Here is a 21,833-nt window from a genome sequence, read left to right as displayed (position 1 = left end):
CCGCCAAAAACTCAGTGTGGAAGACTCTCCTTTGAACTTTTTTAAGCTGAGTAACGGGTATCGGATAGTCGAGGAACTCGACTAAAGCGTTCTCTCTTGTTTTCTTTAATTTTAATGCACTATTGTGTTTTTTACAATATAATAAATGCAATCCCTGCACTTAATATTTCATTAAGAACATTAAAACATTGTAAGATTTATTAATATTGCTGATTTACAATATGAGAGACCAGAAAACTATTTCCTATATCAAATGGTTTGGTTGTGCCTTTTGCTTAATACGTGTTGCTAAAATGATAAATGATATATACACACATCTAGAAGACGTTGCGGCAAATGGGGCAGGTGGACTTGCTGCTGGTGGTGAACCACTTATACTAAAAAAAAAAGTTCATTGTGTTAGACCGCCGAAAATATAGATAGAAGACTGCTTCATCTTACCAAACAAGGTCCGTGGAATTTCTTCTTGCACGTTTTACACGTGAGTTTGGGTAGCTGGCAAGTGTCCTGGTGGATGACAGTATAGCATACATAGCACTCCTCAACGCCCTCGAACTTTTTGTCCAAGTTGTTTTTCCACATAGTTAGGCCATCGTATATGGTGCCATTCTGAATACGATATACAATTATTAGACATCGAATTATATAAAGAAATGTATCAATAAATACCTGGTGTGTCAGGAAGATGGTCAACTGCATTCCCACGTTTCGGGAGGAAGCCCGTCCGCCGATCTGCTTGCCGCACTCGACCTTAACAGCTCCCAGTGGATAATTCGGGGCCAGCGTTATGACAAGTTCCATGCGGGCCTCATCGATTGCGTAGACCGCTAGCACTTCGCGGGTGGAGGAGTGAACGGTAACCTTGAAAAAGGAAATATGCCAACAAAATTAGTTTAGTTTCAAGTTCAGTAGACTATGCTTGTTTGGGATATACAAAATATCCAAAGTATTTTTATTTTAAGGAGAATTACATTTCTAGCAGAGATATGGTGCCCCTTGAGATCTTTCGCGTTATTGTCATTATTATACTGCTTATTAGCATCACCGTTGTTTTTTCCCTCCGGCTTAGCACTCCAGAGCAAGAATAAAACCGTGAAGGGAGGCACCCGCTTACCTGCATATTCTCGTGCTTTTCCTTTCGATTGGCGATCGCCTTGAGCTCCTCGCTGCAAATCAGAGAACTCACGTAGTTTGTGGTCAGGTTGTCTATGAAGTTCTTTTGCCTGGACTGAGTGGTGTTCCACCACCTGCGCACCACGGCAGGCAGCTTGCGGAGCACCTCCGTGTACAAGTGGCAGACATATCGCTCCAGGGGTAGCTGTCGATCTGAAAACGGAGCCACATATTAAACAAGGCAAGCCAGGTTGCGAGAAGTCAAAATATGTTTACATAGAAAATAGTTCGTTTAAATTGATTGTCTCTTGTCGTTCAGTATATAGATCCGTTTTCTAATTCTTTTTTTTTCGTTTTATTTGAAAGTATGGCCAAACCAATAAATTTTAAAGATATACCCTCCGAGATGCCGCCGGCAAAGCGCATTCAACTTGAGGGCGAGACTTCGGTGGCCGAAGCCATAAATTTCCTAAAGACTCAGTGCGATACGCGCAAGGAGCACAAGCCGGAAGAGTTCCAACAGGATGGGCCGACCGTAGCGGACGAGCTAAACGCTCGCCTAGCCATGGTTCATGTGCGCGAAACGCGTGCCAAACGCATCCGACGCTTAGTTAAGTTTACCGCCAATGATACGCAAGCATTGTACAGGTAAGTATCAAGTCTTGTCATATCAAATAAAATATCGTGGGAATTGCCTATGCTTTTTATAAATTAAATCAGGTTTTTAACGTACTGGTAATTAGAAAAGAAAGAGGGATTTACTTTAAAGTAATGCTGCAACTGTACTTCCCTCGAATTAACAAAAACCAATTATATACTTTTACCTGCAGATTCATCTGCGTCTGTCCCCGCTACCATCCTTGCTATGTGCCCTGTCAGCACACGGGACAGATAATCATCGACCGGGACGTTTTGTCCCGGGAGGAACACATATGTTTTCTGGCTACACCCAAAAAGGACTTCTCTTCGCCCCAGTTGGCCAAACAGGCGCGCTACTATACCAAAAAGATCTACGTTAACCAATGCACAGCCCGGGTTGAGCGCCTTGCCGATCCGCACCCGATGCGAGTGAGTGACACATACAATTTCTTTAAGGACTACCTTTCTCCCCGTCACATAGCGGCTCTAGAGAACCAAATGAAACCCAAGCCCCCGGTGGAAGCCATGTCAATGGAGAAGGCATTGGAGTACATGGAGGAAGAGATGCGTCAGCGCAGGGCAGCGAAGCGCGTCCACAAGCGACGATGCAAGGGTTTAAAAAAGCGAATCCTCTTGCGCCAGCGCAAGCAGATGCAAAAGATAATTTGCGTCCTGTTCGAAGAAATGAAGGACTTTCTACTCAATGATCAGTTTATCGTTGACGAGAACTCCCCTCTCTGTTGCGTAATTCTTGAGAGACTTCGAGAATTTACAGGTAAGTTAAAGCTAGCTGGGACACTTCGAAATTAAACTACTTAAATCATCGATAGATCAAGAATTCTATACGACCAGTAATTTACAAGAGTATCAGAGGATATTGGCCAACAACCTGACTGTTTGGATTAATAAGTTTATATCAAACTTAAACATTTACTTGGCACCCCAGCAAATACCTGTACAACGACAGATGATGGCGGAGAACGATCCCGAACAGTTTGTGCCCTTGTCAGATTTCATTTCTGTTACCGATGAGGCAGATGCAGAGGAAATGATGGAGGATGTCGAGCACGGAGCCGCTGAATATGACGATTATGGATATGGAGAGGACTACTTGCCCGACGTTCTCAATACGGAATTGTCGGAGGATACAGTAATTGCTTAAGTATGGTTCAGCTTACCCTTTTGCTGAGACCACGTGAGCTCTTTGTAAACGCCGTTGCTGTGCACCTTGGCCCCGTGATTCTTCAGTATATCGACGGGCATTGCGCGGAAAAGGAAGTGTAGAAAATTCTGTGAAGCGAACAAATTAAAGTGTAAATTTGAAATGAATAGTAAATTTAATGTATTGTTGCCAACCTCTTCGTATTTGTTATCATTCAACCAATTGGTGTAAACAGCGCGCAATGCAACCGGAGATTTAGCGCAAGCATTGATTATACAATCCCATAAGTAGAGATAACTCAGTGCATTGTGTTTGTCAATGGGTTCAAGATCATCCAGCTCGGATAGCTTGAAAGTAAACTCTTCCAGGTATCTTCTTATCAGGGCATCGTACCGCGTTAGGTAGTCCTCAAACCGATTAAGGAAGTGCCACTTGGAAATCGTTGTGCTGGCGTCTAGACTCTCGCTTTGTTTCTCATTCAGCTCTATGTCGTCCGCCACAAAGTGTGGCGTTAATTGGCGAAGTGAGTGTACAGCACTTAATCGAACCGAGTGCTGAATACTATAAAGCTGCTTGAACAGGAAATTGCACAGATGGTCCAAGGTGATGTTACTATTGGACTTGCAGAACTGAAATGGAGAAAGGGATCAGCCATGGAAAAGCCAAAAATTGTATCCCTTGCATACCGAGTACACAAAGCTGTAGTCCAGGAGCTCTATAGCCGGTGTTATTCGTTCCAATAAGGCCTCATAACACGCCTGATATCCAGGCTCCACACTTGTCTCATGGGTCAATAGGTAAAATGACTTAAAGAGCACTACATTGACTTCCTTGGCAAACAAAGAGTCCCATTCATCGATCATGTTTTTGAGTAATTCCGTGGAACTCTTTTGCTTCTCGGAGCGTATAAACTCAATCAATGCGGCAAACAATTGATAAACAGCCGCAACAAACAGCGAAGTCTGCATTTAAAGTTAAATGATTATTAATTCTGAAAAATATTTCTTTATGAATCCCACCTTCGGGTCTTTGTATTGGGCTACAGATTTGGAAACAGAAAGCACCCAAGAACTAAGACCAATGCGGATGGCGTCCCAGTTCTTTATGCTCAGTTCGTACGGAAAACGTTTTAAAACTTCAGTTAAAAGCTTTATGAACTCCACTGTATTTATAACTGATTCGTAGGGTTGCCTTTGAATTTCTCTAAAGTATATAAACTTGGATATAAAATCATATAAAATTTACGAAAGCATATTATCTTACACATTATAATGGAGTAAATCCTTCTGGATGGCTTGCTTTTCTCCTATGCTGGTCATAAACTGTACGGCTGATACAATAATATTGCGATCCATTTGCTCATTCACATCACCTTCAAAATTGTTTAATAGTAGGGCATGGAAAACTGCTGCTTTAACCCAAATTTCAGGCGGTTCTGTTCTCATAACCGCCGAACTAAGAGTGATGGCTTTTTGAGACAGTTTCGGCAAAAGAAACTGTAAGACATAAAGTATAACAAAGTCTTCTTAGATTTATATTAGATTTCCTACCTGTAGGGCTATAACATAAGTCTTGAGGGCGCCCTGCGTCACCAGATTCTCGGACAAGTCTTCATGTAACAAAATGGAGGCACTTTCTTCGAAAGCCGCATACTGTGGGCAAAATCTAAAATAACTCAAAAGACGGCAGTCAATTACGCTAGATTGCTGCACAGCAGCTTGCTGAAGTCGCTCTTTGACTATTGCAACCAGATCACTGCTGTTGCCCATAAAGCTTTGCACTTTTTCTGAAAGGATCAGCACTAGCTCCTCTGTCGACGATTGCAAGTCTGACATTTCCAACCAGCATTCTGCTGTTCCAGCCACTCGAATGCACTGTAAAAGCTCTGAAATTAAGGGTTCGTTCCATTCTTTGAGCACATCAGCATTTGGATCACAGTAGTCCTCGGTCAACTCATCTTCTGGGTCGTTGGTGTCTTGAGGTGGTGGGAACTGATAGACGAGTTTGTAGATTGTTGAAAAGTTAAGCGTGGAACGTTGAAGTAATTTTAGTATTTCATGCCTTGAGAGGCAAGCGTTTTCGAAGGGAACTCCTGCAGTCACAGATCCTTGCAAGGCTTTTAGGAGTACACAATGGTTCTCAAACTGCTTAACCTTTTCAGATGTTTTTAGCGGCGAATCTAGAAGAGCAGCTATAGTTTCATCAATTCGCTCCAAGCGCTTTTTCTCATCTTCAATATTTTCCGTTGAGCAAATAACAAATTTGGCCATCGCCTCTGCCATTCCATCCAAAGCATCCGGTTTAGGTTCTGCTGAATTAGCCAGTTCCTCAACAATCCCAGCACAACACTTAAGCAATTTATCATCGATTTCGATGTCTTTACTTGAAAGTCCATCCTGCCAGCAAGTGGTAATTTCCCACAGAGTATCCTCCGAAAGATAATCCTCTGGTCGATGCTCCAAACTGAATTTGAACAGCTTAAGGAAGATCTGTTGGCGCACGCACAGCGAGGAGTTATTGTTGCTGCAAATCACAGGCATTATCTGGGCAATAAAACTGCCACACACTTCTACCGCGTCATCCACAACCGGTTGCTCTAAGGGTCCACACATGGACAGCAGTATTTTATCCACAGTATTAGCATTAATGAGTATGTCTCCCGTGTCAGTTTGGAAAAAGCACTTGTGAAGCAAATTCAGCTTTTCTCGATCATTGTCTACAACTACCTCCTCGGCAATCCGCGCAATCATTGCACAAGTTTCCGGACCACTGAGCATCTGCCTCACTACGGGCTCGGTGCATAGGGGATAAGAAAGTAGACGATGGAGCAAAAGGTTTTGCACGCCATGCTGTGGAAGCTGTAAAGAAACTTAATGTTTAGATTGAGTTTTAAATTTTTAAATTTCTAATTACCTTCATAAGGGTGTTTTCAATATATTCAAAGCGTTGCCCAGTCTCTAGCAGCGGCAGGATTTCAAACAATATATCCACCAGAGATTCACAAGCGTCATAACTTAATTGCCCTAGCAATGACACAAATTTATTTAACGCTGACTCTAGGTCCATATCATCAGTTAGATTTTTGTAGAACTCGGCATCGTTAAACATTTTGGTAAGCGTTCGAATTTGTTCTATGTAACGCGAGATTGAGGTACCACTTCCACTGATATTTGCCTTATCCAGGCATATCCTCACTAACTTTATAACCAACTGTTTTAATTCCTTTTGTATAAAAGCAGCAGCTTCTTGAGCCTTTTTAACTGGTGTTGTAGGCTCGCTCTTCTCTACTTTTCCGCCTGGCTCCTCCACAAATTTCACACTTGGCGACTCCAGGCTTGGATTAGCCATGTGCAGATCCTGCACTAAAAGCAGGACATGTCCGAGCAGTTGCTCATTAACTTCCTCGGCAGAAAGGTCTTGGGTGACCAGCTCAAAGATGCGTGTCCAAAACTGGTTTAGCAACTTGGCATATAGGCCACCATTATCCAATCTATTATTAATCTGACGATCCCAAAAGGCCACAAGTGCAGAACTGTGCTGGAAGAAGATTTTAACATGCGCACTATCGCTTTTGAGCAGCCAGCCAATTGGTTCAAGTACGTTGGTATTGAGTAGGCTAGTGGAAAATTCCTCCTCCTTCTGCTCTCGCTCTTTGTTGTTGTTTATCTGCTGCAGCAAAAAGCGTAGACACTCAAAATAGGCATTGTGTATCACAATACAATCGGATTTGGATAGCGGGGGATCGAATTTTTTAGTGACTGCCACCTTCATGTCGTCAAAGAAGCGCTGATAGAAATCGTAGATATCCAGGTCTTGAAGGGATGCTGGTGTAACTTTCGACAAAAATGGCAGCAGATTAGGACAGATGGCCTGGGCGTTGCGATTGAAACCATTATGAAACAAAGACGAAAGTTTGGGGAGAAGAGTCTTGCGAATGTTGAGTGGAACAAACCTACAGATGTAAAGTATTAATATTACAATTGGGTGATAATAGATCCAAAGTCTTACCAATCTTCATAGTTATTTTGTAGAAGCAGAACGCACCCCCAAATGTGAGGAGCCACCACGGGATCAGCATCGTCAATAAACTGGAAGCAAAGGGTAGTCAGCTGCGTCTTCTGAGGCGTGATAACGTCCAAAAGAGCAACTGATTGCAAGATGTGATAGATGCACTCAAACCAGGCGGCTCTATAAAACATAAAACAGGACTTCGAAATGACATGACAAATCACAGTTTACTCACTTTATGGGAGGCACTTTATGCTTGGCGAAGCTCCAGAACTTCTGGTGTGCCACCAGGGTGCCGAAGCCTTCCTTGACCTGGCTGAGCTCCTCCGTCTGCGCAGTTTGCTCCATGAAGAAGGACAACAACTTGAGACTACTGATGATAACGCGCTGGTACTTCTGTTCCGACTCCTCCGGAGTGAGACTTTTCCCGATCGACAGAGTAGCAGCTGTGTGGAAGGTCAGATTACGTGTGGCGTACTCCAAAATTTCCACCTGACAGTGCATGCAGACTTCCCGACTTCGGTTGGCGTTGCCAGCAAAGGTGTCTCGAAAGGATTGACTCGCAATGCTGGCAGCCGGAGCGTAGGTATCAAAGCGGCTGCTCAACCAAACGGGCACAAGCAACTTAAGGTATGGGGCCATCGCCTTTTTGCACTTAGCCATGAGTAATTGCAACACAGTCTGTGTTAGTTCGCGAACAGTGTGCTCCGGATCGCTAGCCAAATTTAGGTAGTACTTGGGCCACAGCGGCAGAATGTTTTTCAGGACCTCCAAGTCCGACCGCTCGATCAGTTCGTGCAGCTCCTGCAGCGCCTTCTTCTTCGTCATAGGGTCCTTTTTGGACAGCTTTCGCAAGATGATCTGAGTTTGCGGACTGATGGCCGCGTCAAAGCTGTCCGGCATTTGTTCGGCGCTGGCAAATCCCGGAGCAAATGGCACCAGGCCACCGCCGTCCGTCTGCGCCGAGAAGCCCACGAAAATTGGCGTGGAACTGCCCAGAAGCTCGGCGGTTCGGCTGCTGCTCGAGGGCTAGATAATGGGGAGTTAAGGGCACTGTTAAATAATATAATAATACCTTACTACGCCTTACCTTTGCATTATTTTTGGTGCGCGGTGCTTGTTTTGTCTTTCCACCCATTTCTCTCTTCTTCTTCTGTCTCTTCCTCTTATCGATAGCACGTGGCAGGTCCGGCAACCATATGTGGTCGTACTTTGCAACGGTCTGGCACCCCTAATTTCGGTATTTTTAATTCCAAAACACAGTTCTTAGTTGTTCGAATCACCCTGTGGATCAGTTTTGGATGACGCTTTGCACGTGCTGCAATTGTTTTGAATTCACTTAAATAATGTCAAAATTCCTGTCTTATTACAACTTGTTTCCCATCCCTGACCCCAAGGAGTTTCTGGGCCTAGCTGCAGACAAGGAAAATGGCAATGTGGTGACTACGCTGGCCCGCAATGTGGTGGTTGTTTTGAATGTAAGTTTGGACACCAAAATATCACATTGCCCATGTAACAAACGCGATTCTTTTATAGATCAGCACACAAAAACAATTGCTCAGTTGGTCCCTGCCGGAGAAGCTATCTTCCAAGGTTATATACGATCCCAGCAGCCAGAAATATGTGGGCGTCTTTGGAAATCTCGCGCTGCGTCTATGGGATGCGGATACCAGTGATGTGTCCAAAAGCAAGAAGCTGAAGGTATAGGCACCCAATAATCATATTGTAATATTAGGTTATATCCTTTTCTTTCAGTTTCAGAAAAGTATCGCTCACGTGGTGGAAACCGACCAGGAGGCATTAATCCTGTATAGTGATGGCAAGTGCCAAACTCTTTCCCAGGCATTGGCCTCCCGAAAGGACCAGAAGGAGGATACGGCTGAGCAACTTGCCCTGGCTGCCAGCAAGGTCATCAGCAAACCCACAGTCCATGCGTTGGCCCAGGGCCAGCGGGTGCTCACATATTTCGTGGAAACAAAGTCCACTGGCGAACTGCAGCTAATCCGCCTCTCCCTCGACACCTTCAACCGGCGGAAGTACCTTATTAAGCGGGAAGAGGTTCGCCTCGCGGGATATGCCATCGTCGAGGGAGATGCAGATCCTCAGTTGCTGACCATTTGTGAGTAGCTTGCTTTGAAAAAAAACTCATTTAAAGATCTGGGATTCTAAACAGAATATTTAACCGTTAATATATAAGAAGGATAACAATAAAGTTATTTAACTTTACAGGGTCTGACAAACGCATCTTCATGTTGAACCTGGCGAAGGCCACATCAGAGCGACCACCGGGACAATTCGTGTCAATGCTGGCCGAACTGAATGTGGAGAATAAGCTATCCGTGCACGGAGTCTCACGAAACTTTGCTGCCATCTACGGCGCCAACTACGGGCAGGAGGGCGCTTCACTGTTGGTTTATAACACTCAGTTCAAGGTTGTCAACGCAAAGCAGTACTTTAAAGTGTACCTGGACTTCTCCCGCCTTTGGGCCGGAAATGAGCACATCCTGTTGACCATGGGACATAATATAGCGGCGGTACGTTACCGAATGAACCGGGAGGTGCTGGTGGACATGCTGGGCTCCCAGTTTAGCGATACTCACCTCTCGCCTATTGAACTCGATCACATAAACGAGGAGGAGTATCTGGAGTCGCTTATTAAGTTTGATGGTAGTACGAAATCCCTCAATTATAAGGCTGTGAAAACCCAGTTAAATAAGCAAATGCCCACCTTGGACTGTCAAAAAGCTGATGGCCGAGAGTTGGCGTACGATCCCCCTGAGGTAGTGGATCAAGAAATAGACGAAATCATCAAACAGCATATCTATGGAGAGGCGTCCATTTGCGAGAATGGGCTGGAGGACGTGAGTGTTACTCTAATGTCCAACTTCTTTGATAAGGGACCGAAGAACACTGCTGTACAAGCTTTAGTGCGGCAGCTGGAGAGAAGTGGAGCAGGCGAAGAAGAGATTATCGAAAGGATTCTTACACTTTTCATCAAGACCGACAACACAGAGCACGTTCTGATGTGTCTTAGGCGCTACAGCAACATATCGGAGAGAATGCTAGCCTGGTCACTGCGCTATGCTTTAGATAAATGCAAGCCTCGTCATACAATTAATGACGATTCCAACGCTGTACCAATGACCAAGAAATACTCCAATATGGAGCTACTAAATGCAGTGTTAGCCTGCAGATTTGATGCAAGTGGTATCGAGGACCATCTGCGTTATCGACTTGAGCTTCCACATGTTCAGCACTTGATGAACCACCTGTTCGATCTGGTCAATGACCCCAAAGTCCAGTTGGAGGAACGACCCAGCCTGGATTGCTCGCAAGTTCAAACGGAAGTCCAAGCCCTCCAATGGTTTGGCTGTATCTTGACCTCCCATTTCACCCTGCTGACTATCTCCAAGGACGAAGCTTTGCTCGAGACGCTTTCCAAATGGGCGAATCTCCTGTCCTTTTACGAAGAAAGTTTATTCGATTTAGCCAATTTGGTGCCGCTGCTCACAAATATCGTCGAGAAACGTCAGACGAAACCGATGTACTCTACAAATTGGTACGGGGTTGAGGAGGTGGCGCTCTACTAAAAAAATTAAAAGGGGTCTTTAGTGTTTCCTTAAGTTTGTTTTTACTAAATAAGCCAAATAAAGCTAGAATTAACTTAAAACGCACGTATATAATATATTCTTGAACACAAGGGTATTAACAGTCAAAATATTGCAATAAGGTGAACGATCTTTTCATTATATTTATAAATGGTAGGATACAAACTATTGTTTCGTGGTTGCTACTTTTTTAAACCTTTCGAATATCACTCATTGTTTATATAAATATTTTATTGTAGATCAGAATTAGAGGCATTATTTTAAAAAGATAGGACCGGATGACCGGATTATCACAGTTTCGTATTTTTACCCGTTACTCGTGGAGTAAAAAAGAAGGAACGTTTCGAAGTTCGAAAGTTTATGTGGTCTTGATCAGAGTCACTAGCCGAGTGGATGTCCGTCTAAAAAGTTCCGCATGCAGATTCTAGTACTGCATATGCTGGGCAAGTTTCTTTTTAGAACCTAGCCATTACATCTGTCACGAGGAAACTTTTTAACAATTTTGTTTTTTTTTTTTAATTTTCTATTTTTATAAAATATTTTTGCGTTGGCAATGTAATAAACAGCAAAAAGCTGCCAAAAGGAATTTGATTTTTGTTGGCCAATCTATATAGAGAGTTTCGAAAATCCTTTTTGGTCAACTCACTCGCTGAGTAACTAGTATTATTGAAAAATATATGTATTTAAAAAACTATCAGTTTTTACCAGCTTATACTGGGTGTGTTTAAAAACAATTATGTATAAGCATCAGGCTATGTGTTTTTTATATACCTAAGTAGGAACAAAATTGTCCTTGGTCATCCGAAATTGATTCTAATAATTATTTGAAATAATTTGATACCTGGTAGCAAAGTGTGCCACTAAAGAGTGTGGCACAAACCATGTTCCATACAAATTTACCATTTTCAATAAAGATGGTGCTTTGTAAATCGAATGAAAATCGAGTTACAGTTGAGTACGTTTAAGTTTATAGTGAAAATGAATTGTCATCTTCAACGTTTCGCATAGCGTACCTGTGAATATACATCCACCTTAAACAACATAAAATGACCACAAAGTATCTTAACCATTATCAAAACTGTACCAGCTGCCTGGTAAAATTAAGCCGAAAACTTTTCCATCAATCGTAAACGATCCGAGCAAATGCGACCAGAGCCACATTTCGCTCCATTTCCTCTTACAAACAAACAGAACACTTTTAAAAAACTCAAATACCTTAGCTGTTTAATGAATGTGGAAGTCGTTTCCTAATTACGAATTTTCCATTATATTCTATCTCCGTTTGGAATATTACGTTTGTATACCAGTATATGCTCGTAGATTAAATGGGATGCAATCGAAGCCCACAATCCGCCCTAAACAGTCCCACCCACTATTTTGAAACTTATACGAATTTTGTTTATGTATGTTATAATACACCAATCTTGTCAATTTCTATCGATATGTGAGGAAATGCTGGCCACCCATTCTTCAAAGTGAACAAAACGCATACTGCAGTTCCGGTCAAATTTTGGGTAATTTGTTTCGGGGTTTTTATCAGATTATTATGGCTATCACTAGCTTTAACTAGTGTTAGTAAGCATTAACAACAGAAGTTATTTTTTTTTTAATTTTTCTTTCCCCATTCTCTGTACCTGAGTAACAGGTATCTATTAGTCAAGCAGATTGAGAATTGCGTTCTGTCTTGTTGTATTTGAAAGTAGGATGAATGTAATGACGCTAGAATCAATTTATGCGAATTACAGACTACAAGTATTTGCTTATCCCAAGAATCACATTATATAACACAAAGTTTTACTCAGAGAATCAAAGATTTTTTTACGTGTGTCAACGAAGGTCCAGTAACAACCCACTTAGTCCAAGTACACTGCCTCCTTACCACTTTCTCTGCACCTTTCTTTCGAATCAATCTCGACCCGAATGAGCCACTTGAGAGCGATGACCAGCCAAAAAGCGGAAAAATAATGAGCAAGTCAGGTTGGGGCTTTTTAAAAATAGCTCCCGCTTGATTCACTGGGCGACTTTGATTACGACCACTGGCAGCATCGCTCTTTTTGTGGCACTAGAAATGTGGCTATTCAAATCACCGGCGACCCGAAGGCATCGCAATGGACATGTGTGCTTTTGTTCTGGCTGCATTTCTCCTGATTGTAAGCCGGAGATTTATCGCGTGATGGGTGGGGATGAAGGGCATCAAAACCTGCTTGTAACGTCATAAAATCGAGATAAATTATTTAATTTTCGATTTCCTAAAACCATTAAGCAATGGCAGAAGAGCCCGACGCCTAGCTACCCCATAACCAAGAGCAAGATGCCGAGTCATACCAGGAGAGACAATCACAATGTGTTGGCCCTTATATAAAGAGTGTATATATGTATAGACACGTATACCTGGACATAATGATGGTTCGCTGCTGATGCTGCGCTGCCTCCGCTGACCGCTGGCTGCTGCATCCACTGCAGAGACGAAGGATGTGGATAAGGCACAGACACACATGCGTACGCCTACCTGGACCTGGACACAGGTAGCTCGGCCTCCGCAGGTAAGCAACTCTTTGGCCCGGCAAACACTGCCGCAGATATGTACGTCCACAAATACAGATTCCTATGCGCGTTACTTGTTGCAAACAAACACTGAGGGCTGGGAGGGGGAACAGCACCACAGACTGAACCGGCTGCCCCTGCCCCATGCTGGGCACCACCGGCCACATTTAGCAGCGTCATGACCATCAGGGCCCCGGCACTAGGCACTGGGCACAAGGGACTTATGACCAAAGCCAGCCGGACCGGACTGGATAGGGATTGGGCCCGAGATTGGTTCGCCTCTGAAGAAGAAAGATGCAACATCGGCCAGCTTCAGGGCTGCAGCATCAGGGTATAAAACCAAGATTTGGTTTGACAAAAAAATATTTACATCTTTATCAAAAAATGTTTATTATATTTGTGAGAACGAGGTGATTTCTTAGTTTAATAAACCAAGCACCTTTCATAACATATTTTCTATACTTCGAAATTCAATTATTTACCATTTATTATATGTAAATAATTTTACCTGATATAAATACTGGTCTAGAAATCGATAATGCTGCTTTGAAAACCAGATAAAAGTAATTAATTAGACCAGTATAATTAAAATGACAAACATACAAAATATGAGTTTATCAACAGATAAAGATTCACTGGTAAAAATCACCTGTGAATTGTGGTCCATCCCTGGGCCAATTGCAGCTGCCTGTAAGCCGAGTCGAGTGACTTGGCACTTGGCATCCTTAGTCCCTTCCTTCGAAATGTTACTTCATTTGGTTTTTTTTTTCTACCCTTCACTCACTCAAACTCGCCTACAGATGCACCATCTCTGGAGTTGGGCCCACTCTTTCTTTTCGTATTCCCCTTTTTTGTGTGTTTTGGATTTTCTTTTCGAAACGACAAACCGGCCGGCATTATTTTTAGAATTTTCAGTCAAAACTTGTTACCAGGCTGGGGCGAAACTGGCTTCGGGGCTGCAACAAAAACAAAAAACAGCCAGCAGCCAGCAAAAATGCAATGATCTTGTTCCCATTCCACGTCTTTTGTCTCTCCCCGTATAACCAAAAAGGTGACTTTGTCTCAGTCCCCCGCCTTATGGCCACACAGCCATATAGCTATGTAGCCATATGTATCTGGGTATCTTTGTATCTGTGGCATTGTTACTGTTCTCTGACTTTTGGTGTCCGAAAACCCGAATGGTGCTCGAAAATTGTATCGATCTTGGCCATTTGCCGGTGGAAGTTCGGGTTTGGGTTCCACAGCCAGAGCCAGAGCCAGAGCCACCTTTTGTGTTCTTCCTCTTTCACGCAGCATCATCATGATCTCGGTGATCATTATAATGCCGATGTCGATGCCGATGCCGAACAGGGGGGTACAGTTTCGCTCCGAACTGAAAAGTTATCATTTTGATTCTCTCTTTTTCAAAGGCTGCTGGTTTGGTTGGTTTCGACGCGCGGCCGCTTTCTTTCGGGTTCGGGTTCGGCTCAGATTTGGATTCGAGTTCAGGCCTTGGTTAATTTATTTTTATTTTCATTTCATTAATTTGGATTTTGCTTTTAATTGAACGTTGTTCTCGGTCGCCTTCTCATTCGCCTCCCCAATCAGATTATTGACTCTCGGAGTCTAGCTTTTCAGTTCCCCATTTGATTTGGGCACACTCTCTGTGTAGGAGATTATTCAAATTGGTCATAGACAGAGACCTTTGTTTAAGCCCAAACATGTTTGGTTTAATGAGTTTTATTAGTTCTGGCTTCGGCTGAATAGGACGGAGAGTGTAAATATGGCCGGACCATTGGCTGTGCGTATGCTTTTAGAGGGGGCTAAGTGAGCTCCCACCCCAGGGGCTTGGCTCCGCTAGTTGGACCAACTGGTTTCCACTGGTATATGCTTATTAACCTGGTCATTTGGAGATCTCGGACAATAGCCATGCCGGGTCTTTGAATTGTGAAATGATCTGGAAATCGATAGAGCCCGAAGTGAATGGATTCTATGTTTTAATGTTCGGAAACTAGTTAGAGATATAGAAAACTTAGCTTGGTAGTCGACATACGTCAGCCCAAAAAAGTAATTACTAAATAATAAAACTAATATCAGTTTGTCATGTTTAAAATAAAACTTTTTTGATTTTATTTGGCCGTGGAGACCAAGTCGTATATGTACGTTCAAGAAAGAGTTAGGCATGCTCAGAACAGCGTATATTTGAATTGTAATTTCCAAAACTGCACTGTTCAGTTGATACACCTAATTGCAAAATTATTTAGCTCTGCCAAATACTAAATACGATGCCCAAGCAGGTCCCTATGCAATTAATTACCCATCCACCGATAAGATCTCTGGCAAACTGTCGTCCGAGAGCTTCGGGCCCAGAACCTTACACTTTCCCACAATGGCAGCGACAGAAAGGCAAACAAAACTTTTGACATATTTATATATCCATAACTGTGTGCGCAAAAAGTCAAATATTTTCTCTGCACGTTCCCAGCGGCGGAGGCAGAAAGGCGGCAAATGAGCAAACCTCAACTCATCTCACGTTTGCTTGGCAGGCAGACAAATCGGGAGGTCGCAACGTTGGCAAACAATGCAAATTTCCAAACCGAAATCAGCGAGATGCAAGTGAATAAGAGGGAGAGAGGTAGTTGGAGAGAGAGAGGGAGAGAAAATGAGAGTGGGAGGGGAAAGGGAGCCTCTCCTTGCCGCGTCATAATGTCAATAGGTTATGGACAAGTTCGTTGCCTAAGTCTTTCGTTGTTGAATGTTAGTCTGCCGCTAAAGCCCCTAATCACTTAATCATCGTTTCCAGCGAAATTATCCAAGCGGTGGGCGAAATGCGAATAAAGCTGAGATATGTGTGTCAGCCTCTGAATCTGTGGGGGCACTCGAGGGTCTGGCTTTCTAAATAAATTACTAACCATATCCGCCAACCAAAAACAACATTTCAATCTCTGACTCACTGCAACGTTTGCTTATTTCTACACAATTCCCGCCCGATTATTGCGGTTTTGCTTGTCTACGATTTAAAATTCCTGGGCCTACCGCTAAATAGCCCACCCCCGAAAAAGTCCCCGAAAGCGGAGAATAAAAACGAAAACCAAGCAATTTGATCTTTAAATTTAAGCACGTTTAAATCAAAAGAGCAACGGACACAACTACACATGGACATATCTCTCGCTTGAAAGCCAAAAGCCTTGCGTGCCTGGGCATTGTACATAAATACATAAATACCTAAATATATATATCTCTTTACATAGTCTTCAATCCCACACATACAACAACAACAACAACAAAGAGTTTTAGGCCCCAACAGCAAAAAGCCAAGTCCAGCAACAAAAACCACACGGTTGACTTTGTGAAATTCGAAAGGCGGCAGCGTTGCCTTCAGCACTCTCCACCACCCCCTTCCCCTTTGCTGCGAGCAGTTCACCTCCTTCACTTGGCCATTATGTACTTTAAATTTAAATTCAATTGACTTCTTTTATGATGGCAAACGGGCGTCGTCGGCCACGCCAAAATATAAAAAAAAAAAACATGAAGAAATCAAGAAAAAAAATTAAACAAGGAGAAAAAACCGAAAAACGTGCCAAGAGAACTGCTCACGTATCGCTCGAAAGGGGAGCCACTATCTCGTCTTGTCTTCTGGAACAGTGGGGCAAACCCTGGATCGAGCTACGCCCCTGACTTTTGCCATTTGCCTGGCAACTTTAACGGCCATTTCTTTGCTGTTGCTGTTGTCGCTGCCACGCAGCAGCTGTACACTGGAAAAATTTGGCTATTGGTGTAATATTGGTACAGAAGTAACTCACTTGCTTTCGAAAATTTTTTTGATCGAGAAAATCAGTTTGTTGTTACCTTAAGAGGTGCTTCACACACATTTTTATTGTGAAATTAAATTTATTAGGTATATAGTTTTCGTAAATAAATAACAACAGATAATAGCAATGTGTTCTTTGAATGCTTAATATAAATGTAAACTGTTAAAAAAGGTGCTCAGTGCAACGCCAGCCGAAGCGATCGTCGTCGGATTACCTTGGTAACGTATTTTTCGACGTCGCTGTTGTTTTTCTGCCAGTTTGATCTTTGCCATAAAAGTGATTTTTTTATTCTTTGCTGGTTGTTGCGTGGCCATTGCGCTACAGTTGATTGCGTGATGTACGTGGGTTCTCAGCAGTTGTTTGAAATGGGTATGTTCAGGTGGGATCTGTAAAACAAGTGACGATTTGCCAGGAAGAAGGGATGATCCGTACCGGGATTTTTCCTTTGAGATTGTGCATGCGATGAATAAAGATTGTGTTTATTTCTTTCATTTGAAAATTTCCTAAAACAGATGTCACTTACTATTTTTAGAAAAAAAGAATATATTTCCGAATATAAAAGATTGTCCTACATTTAGTTGAGCACTATGCATATTCTGAAGATCTAATTAAGTATTTTATACATCTACATATTTGTGATAAAAAAAAACAACAGACTATAAATTGGTATGAAAATGATTCAATGGTTTGGTAATCAAACTTTATATTATTTTACACCCATTGCAATATTTTAAGTATTTTAAATTTTATTTATCCTCTTCATAGAGGAGCAAGGTACCCGACCAAGTCAGATGGGCAACTTTCGGCCGACCTCTTAACTCTTGATCAAGTTTCTCTTGATATTTGCGGGCTTCTTTCATTTTATTTTTGGGTTTTTGCCGTGCTTTATTTTTTGTGGCTTTTTCGCGCTGTATATTTTTTGGCAAAAGTCAACCAGACAACAAATTTTTTGAAGACAAAAAACACAACCAGAAATCGTCCACTTTTAAGTGTCTAACAGGGTTTCAGCTCAAATTTTGAATGGACTATTCGATGAATACAGTACAGATTGAAGAAACAAATAACCACTAAGGAATCTATAGGTTCTTCAAATATGTTCGTTAGTTTGTCCCATGAATGTTCCTCTTAAATTTTCTTATTATAGGTGAAATACTCAACCCATTTAACAGTTTTTTATTTAAAGTAGAGACTTGGGGTTTTATATATTATCTCTTGGCGTATCTCAAGTGATTTTTCGATGTACACTAAACTTTTCAGATAGCTCACCCTGTATGTGCTGATTGTAATGGCAGCTTTTATAATTTCAGCTTTCGTGCAATATAATTTTGAGCATTTTTCACCCGCATTGTTGAAATCTAAAATCAATAGCCTTAGCCACAGCCACATAGACAATCGTTAGGAAACGTCTTTCAGCCATCTATAAGTCTGTAGAGTAAGCCCCGTGTACGTGTGCAGTACATACACCTTGCCGCACCCACACATCGACGCGAAGAGAGGCCCACTCACACACACAGTGGCACCTGGACAAGTAGGCTTTGTACTTGTCTCCTACCCTTACCTGTCTTACCTGTGTGCCTCTCATTTGGCGGGAAATCATGGGTCGCTCGCAGGGCAAAAACAAAAACCCGAAAATCAGGTAACAACGCTGCCGGCGTCGCAGTCGGCGCTGCAGGTAAGCGATCGGATCATCGGCACACCAATGCAGAAGCGGCTCACACCGACGACATACCTGGCAGCGGCCTTATGTACAGTATGGCTGCGCCGACGTCGACGTCGGACGTCTCAAGAAGCTGATCTGGAGCTCGTTTGTCGCATTTTTACCAAAACTGAATTTAGTTTAGAAGCGTTTGGCGGCGTTGAAGGTGTGTGCTAAAGCAATCCGGTGCCAGAGCCAAAATCTTGAAAAATCTCAAATCTTTGGAGACCAGAGTCGCACTTGGCCGAATCGAGAATTGAGATCAAAAACCAGTGCAGTTTAGTGCCCGATTCGGTGTGAAATGCTCGGAGATCGCGCCACCGTCCAACACAACTCCATATCCAAGTTTCAGTTCGTCGTTTCTTCCAGCCTCAAGATATCTGGGTATGTCATTTGCATTCGCAGCTGTTTGATATAACCCCACAGGCACACACTCTCACATAAGCGTTCGTATATATAATAGAAGGTACGTATAGTAGATCGTGAGCAAATTCTTTAGACATCCGGCTCTGTAGGAGCGACACACGCTTGCAGAATTCTCAATAGCGCTATCGTCATCTACCTCATCTCATATGCACGGTAAACTCTTGATTTTGTGGCTTGGGTCGCAGAAAAACGTGTTCCGCGGCTCTTCGAAATCGATTTGGTAATCAGGTTCCTATATATGCGCAGATCTGCGATCTAGGCCTAGGCGAAGTCTCCGTTTTCGGCTCTTTTGGGGCCCCAATCAGCGGCGGCATCTCGCCGAAGCCATTTGAATATGCTGATGTATAGTACATACCGTCCATTTCTCGTGATGTGTGATTTGTTCTTGGAACTATTTGACTACGACTTGCGGTCACCGACTAGGCGTCAACTCGCATCTATATTTGGTATGGATATTATGTTGATTCTGTAATTTACGTCACCGCCTCATGTCGAGAGATTCGCTGGGATTGGTGCCTATATGGGAAGATCTATCGCCAGGTGTACTGACTGCAAGTGCAAAGAAGAAAATTCAATAGAAGTCTATATAGAAACAGTCACTAACTGAGTGAGTAGTACATTACCGATGGCTATTAATTCAAGATTTACCTAGACAGCGAAAATAAGGGGACTTTGTATTACTCACTGATTAGATATAGATAGTATATTCATGGTGCTGCAATACACGAGATAGAAATGAATCCTTTGCAGATAATAACCTAGTCCTTACGTAAATCGTAGACAAAAACTCTGAAACTAACTTCCTCCTGCACCGTAGACCCTCGCTAGCTAATATTACTTTGGTTTGGCATTGTGTAACTACCTTTAAGAACCCTTCATTAAGCCAGTTAGCGTTTCATCTGGATCTGGAACTGCGGCCCCAGACTTTGAATGTTTCCTAAAAGTTTCTCGTACTTTAGCCTATTGAATGGAGCGCAGAGCGTAAGTGGCTGGCTACTGTCGTCACACAGTATCCATTGCACAATTTGAGGCAGGCGAACAAAATGGTGAAGTAAAGTGAAGTAAGACATTCAGAAAATTCGCCTGGCTGGTTGGGTGCTTTTCAACATTTTCCGCCACTTTATGTTCCAGCGATTATTACCAGCAGAGAGTGGTGTATGTGTGTGACTCGAGGAGTTGTGGAGTCGAGCGAGGCGCATAATTGTGGGAACTTGCGTTACGGAACGCTCGTCTAGCAGGCCGTAGACTTGTAGACTTGTGGACCTGGCTAAGGCCACTCAGCCGTTCACTTGGCTTACTCACTTACTGACTTGGCCCGGCGCTATAATGCCAATGCAGGTCCGAGCCCGAACCCGAACCCAAACCCAAACCCAAAACCAAACCCAAACTAAACCTACCACCACCCAATGCCTTCGTCTTCGTCACCGTCTTGGACTGCGACTATGTCTTCCGTCGTTCCAGTTACAGTCACTTGACCAACCGAAACATCGAGAATGCGATGGGAGTAAGAGTGAAGTAAGAATAAGACGGGTCTCGTTTTGGTGGGCATAATTGTTGATCGTCGTAGCGTGCATATTTATGGGAATATTTCTTGGAGCGAGGGAAAATCATTGCAGCTCCTCGCTTCTTCCCATGGAATCGAGGTTTCAATTCCGTTTCTGGTTCTGGACGAACGCGCGCTCGTCCAACTTTGACCTTTTTCCGACCATTATCTCGTTGCGCTGTCTATGCAAAATGCATAAAAATTCCACGTAGCATTTCTCAATGCATTCGCAGCGGCGGCGACGCCTGCGCAAAAACACACTCGCATAAGATATAAAACCAAAGCCGACAATGACGACATATGTGTCTGTGTGAAATTGGATTGTGTGCGTGAGTGGGCGACAAGTCGGTGAATCGAGAAATCGAGTGAATGTCCATGGGGTTTTCGAGCACTTAAAGAAAAATAAAAATAATGCACAAAATAAACCCTGGGCGCGCGACTAATTCAATGGCCAAAAAAGTGAAGCGAAGTAAGCGTTCATCAAAATTTACAAAAGAGGAGACCACTTTCCTTTCCCTTTCAACCATCCGCAGTGTTACACAACCGACTCTATACAGGGTGCTATGTTGTCTTTGGTTATCTAGCTGTATGAGTGATAAATAACGTCATAAAGCTAGCTTACCGAAGTTAATATTAGCGTCTGACCAGCGAAACTGCCAAAAACAAAACCCACGTTGCGTATACTTAACAGAGGGGAAACATCAAAATAAGCGTACTATTAGTATAAACCCATATGTCGGTACACATGCATGTTTATTATTTTGCAGTTTGGTTTTACGGCCAACTGCTTTGGCAAGCAAAAACCACCGCGTACAAACAAGTAAGTTTTAGTATTTAAGTTTCGTATCGTATCTCTCCTCTGCTCTTTTGTTTTGCCTTGATTTATAGACACGGCCTTTGCTTGAAGTTATTTTACCCTCTGCGAACAGGAAAAAGGTGGAAAATACGATGCTAATGAGCAGCTGATGAACACTGATTCATTGAAATCGATATGAACTATCATTTACAGGTACTCATGAGAATGGTGGCAAGCTGATGAGCTCGGATAGCAACATAAAAAGTTCAAATTGTGAGGAAAATAAAAGTAAATACTACTTTAAGGGCGTCGGATTAACATAGTGAGTGGAAGAGTAATATTCGAAAATTGGATTGTAAACGATAATCTCGTCAAATAAACAAAATAAATATTAACGAATTTGTATTTTAAAAGGTTTACATTTATCAATTTTAGATTTACACCACACAGATAAGTTTTAATAAAAACGGTGGATTTTAAATCGATATAGTGGAGTTAATCTAAAAT

General features: G+C 42.7%; 3 protein-coding genes across 4 annotated transcripts; 2 read left to right on the top strand and 1 right to left on the bottom strand.

The window, feature by feature from the left end:
• Positions 1-166: 166 nt before the first annotated feature.
• LOC6539697 (E3 ubiquitin-protein ligase listerin) lies at positions 167-8,127 on the bottom strand. 2 transcript variants are annotated; one of them, XM_002086544.4, is made up of 14 exons: positions 8,013-8,127; positions 7,158-7,951; positions 6,923-7,102; positions 5,828-6,866; positions 4,465-5,772; positions 4,178-4,410; positions 3,934-4,117; positions 3,601-3,876; positions 3,109-3,543; positions 2,931-3,042; positions 1,115-1,326; positions 670-861; positions 442-609; positions 167-377 (listed from the first exon to the last, which is right to left on the bottom strand). In XM_002086544.4, the coding sequence occupies exons 1-14, from the start codon at positions 8,058-8,060 to the stop codon at positions 318-320; spliced, it is 5,241 nt and encodes a 1,746-aa protein (XP_002086580.3). In that variant the 5' UTR covers positions 8,061-8,127; the 3' UTR covers positions 167-317. The 2 variants fall into 2 exon arrangements, with proteins under 2 accessions (XP_002086580.3, XP_039230484.1); XM_039374550.2 differs by having other exon boundaries at positions 2,931-3,543.
• LOC6539695 lies at positions 1,374-3,107 on the top strand. Its single transcript, XM_002086545.4, has 3 exons — positions 1,374-1,761; positions 1,944-2,527; positions 2,583-3,107. The coding sequence occupies exons 1-3, from the start codon at positions 1,481-1,483 to the stop codon at positions 2,912-2,914; spliced, it is 1,197 nt and encodes a 398-aa protein (XP_002086581.1). The 5' UTR covers positions 1,374-1,480; the 3' UTR covers positions 2,915-3,107.
• A 68-nt stretch (positions 8,128-8,195) lies between the features above and the next one.
• On the top strand, positions 8,196-10,592 carry LOC6539696. Its single transcript, XM_002086546.4, has 4 exons — positions 8,196-8,400; positions 8,459-8,623; positions 8,678-9,041; positions 9,152-10,592. The coding sequence occupies exons 1-4, from the start codon at positions 8,269-8,271 to the stop codon at positions 10,510-10,512; spliced, it is 2,022 nt and encodes a 673-aa protein (XP_002086582.1). The 5' UTR covers positions 8,196-8,268; the 3' UTR covers positions 10,513-10,592.
• Positions 10,593-21,833: the final 11,241 nt, after the last annotated feature.

Source organism: Drosophila yakuba, chromosome 3L (genome assembly GCF_016746365.2).
Source record: "Drosophila yakuba strain Tai18E2 chromosome 3L, Prin_Dyak_Tai18E2_2.1, whole genome shotgun sequence".
Lineage (NCBI taxonomy): Eukaryota > Metazoa > Arthropoda > Insecta > Diptera > Drosophilidae > Drosophila > Drosophila yakuba.
The sequence above is the reverse complement of the archived record's forward strand: the minus strand, read 5'-3'. Positions and strand labels throughout refer to the sequence as shown.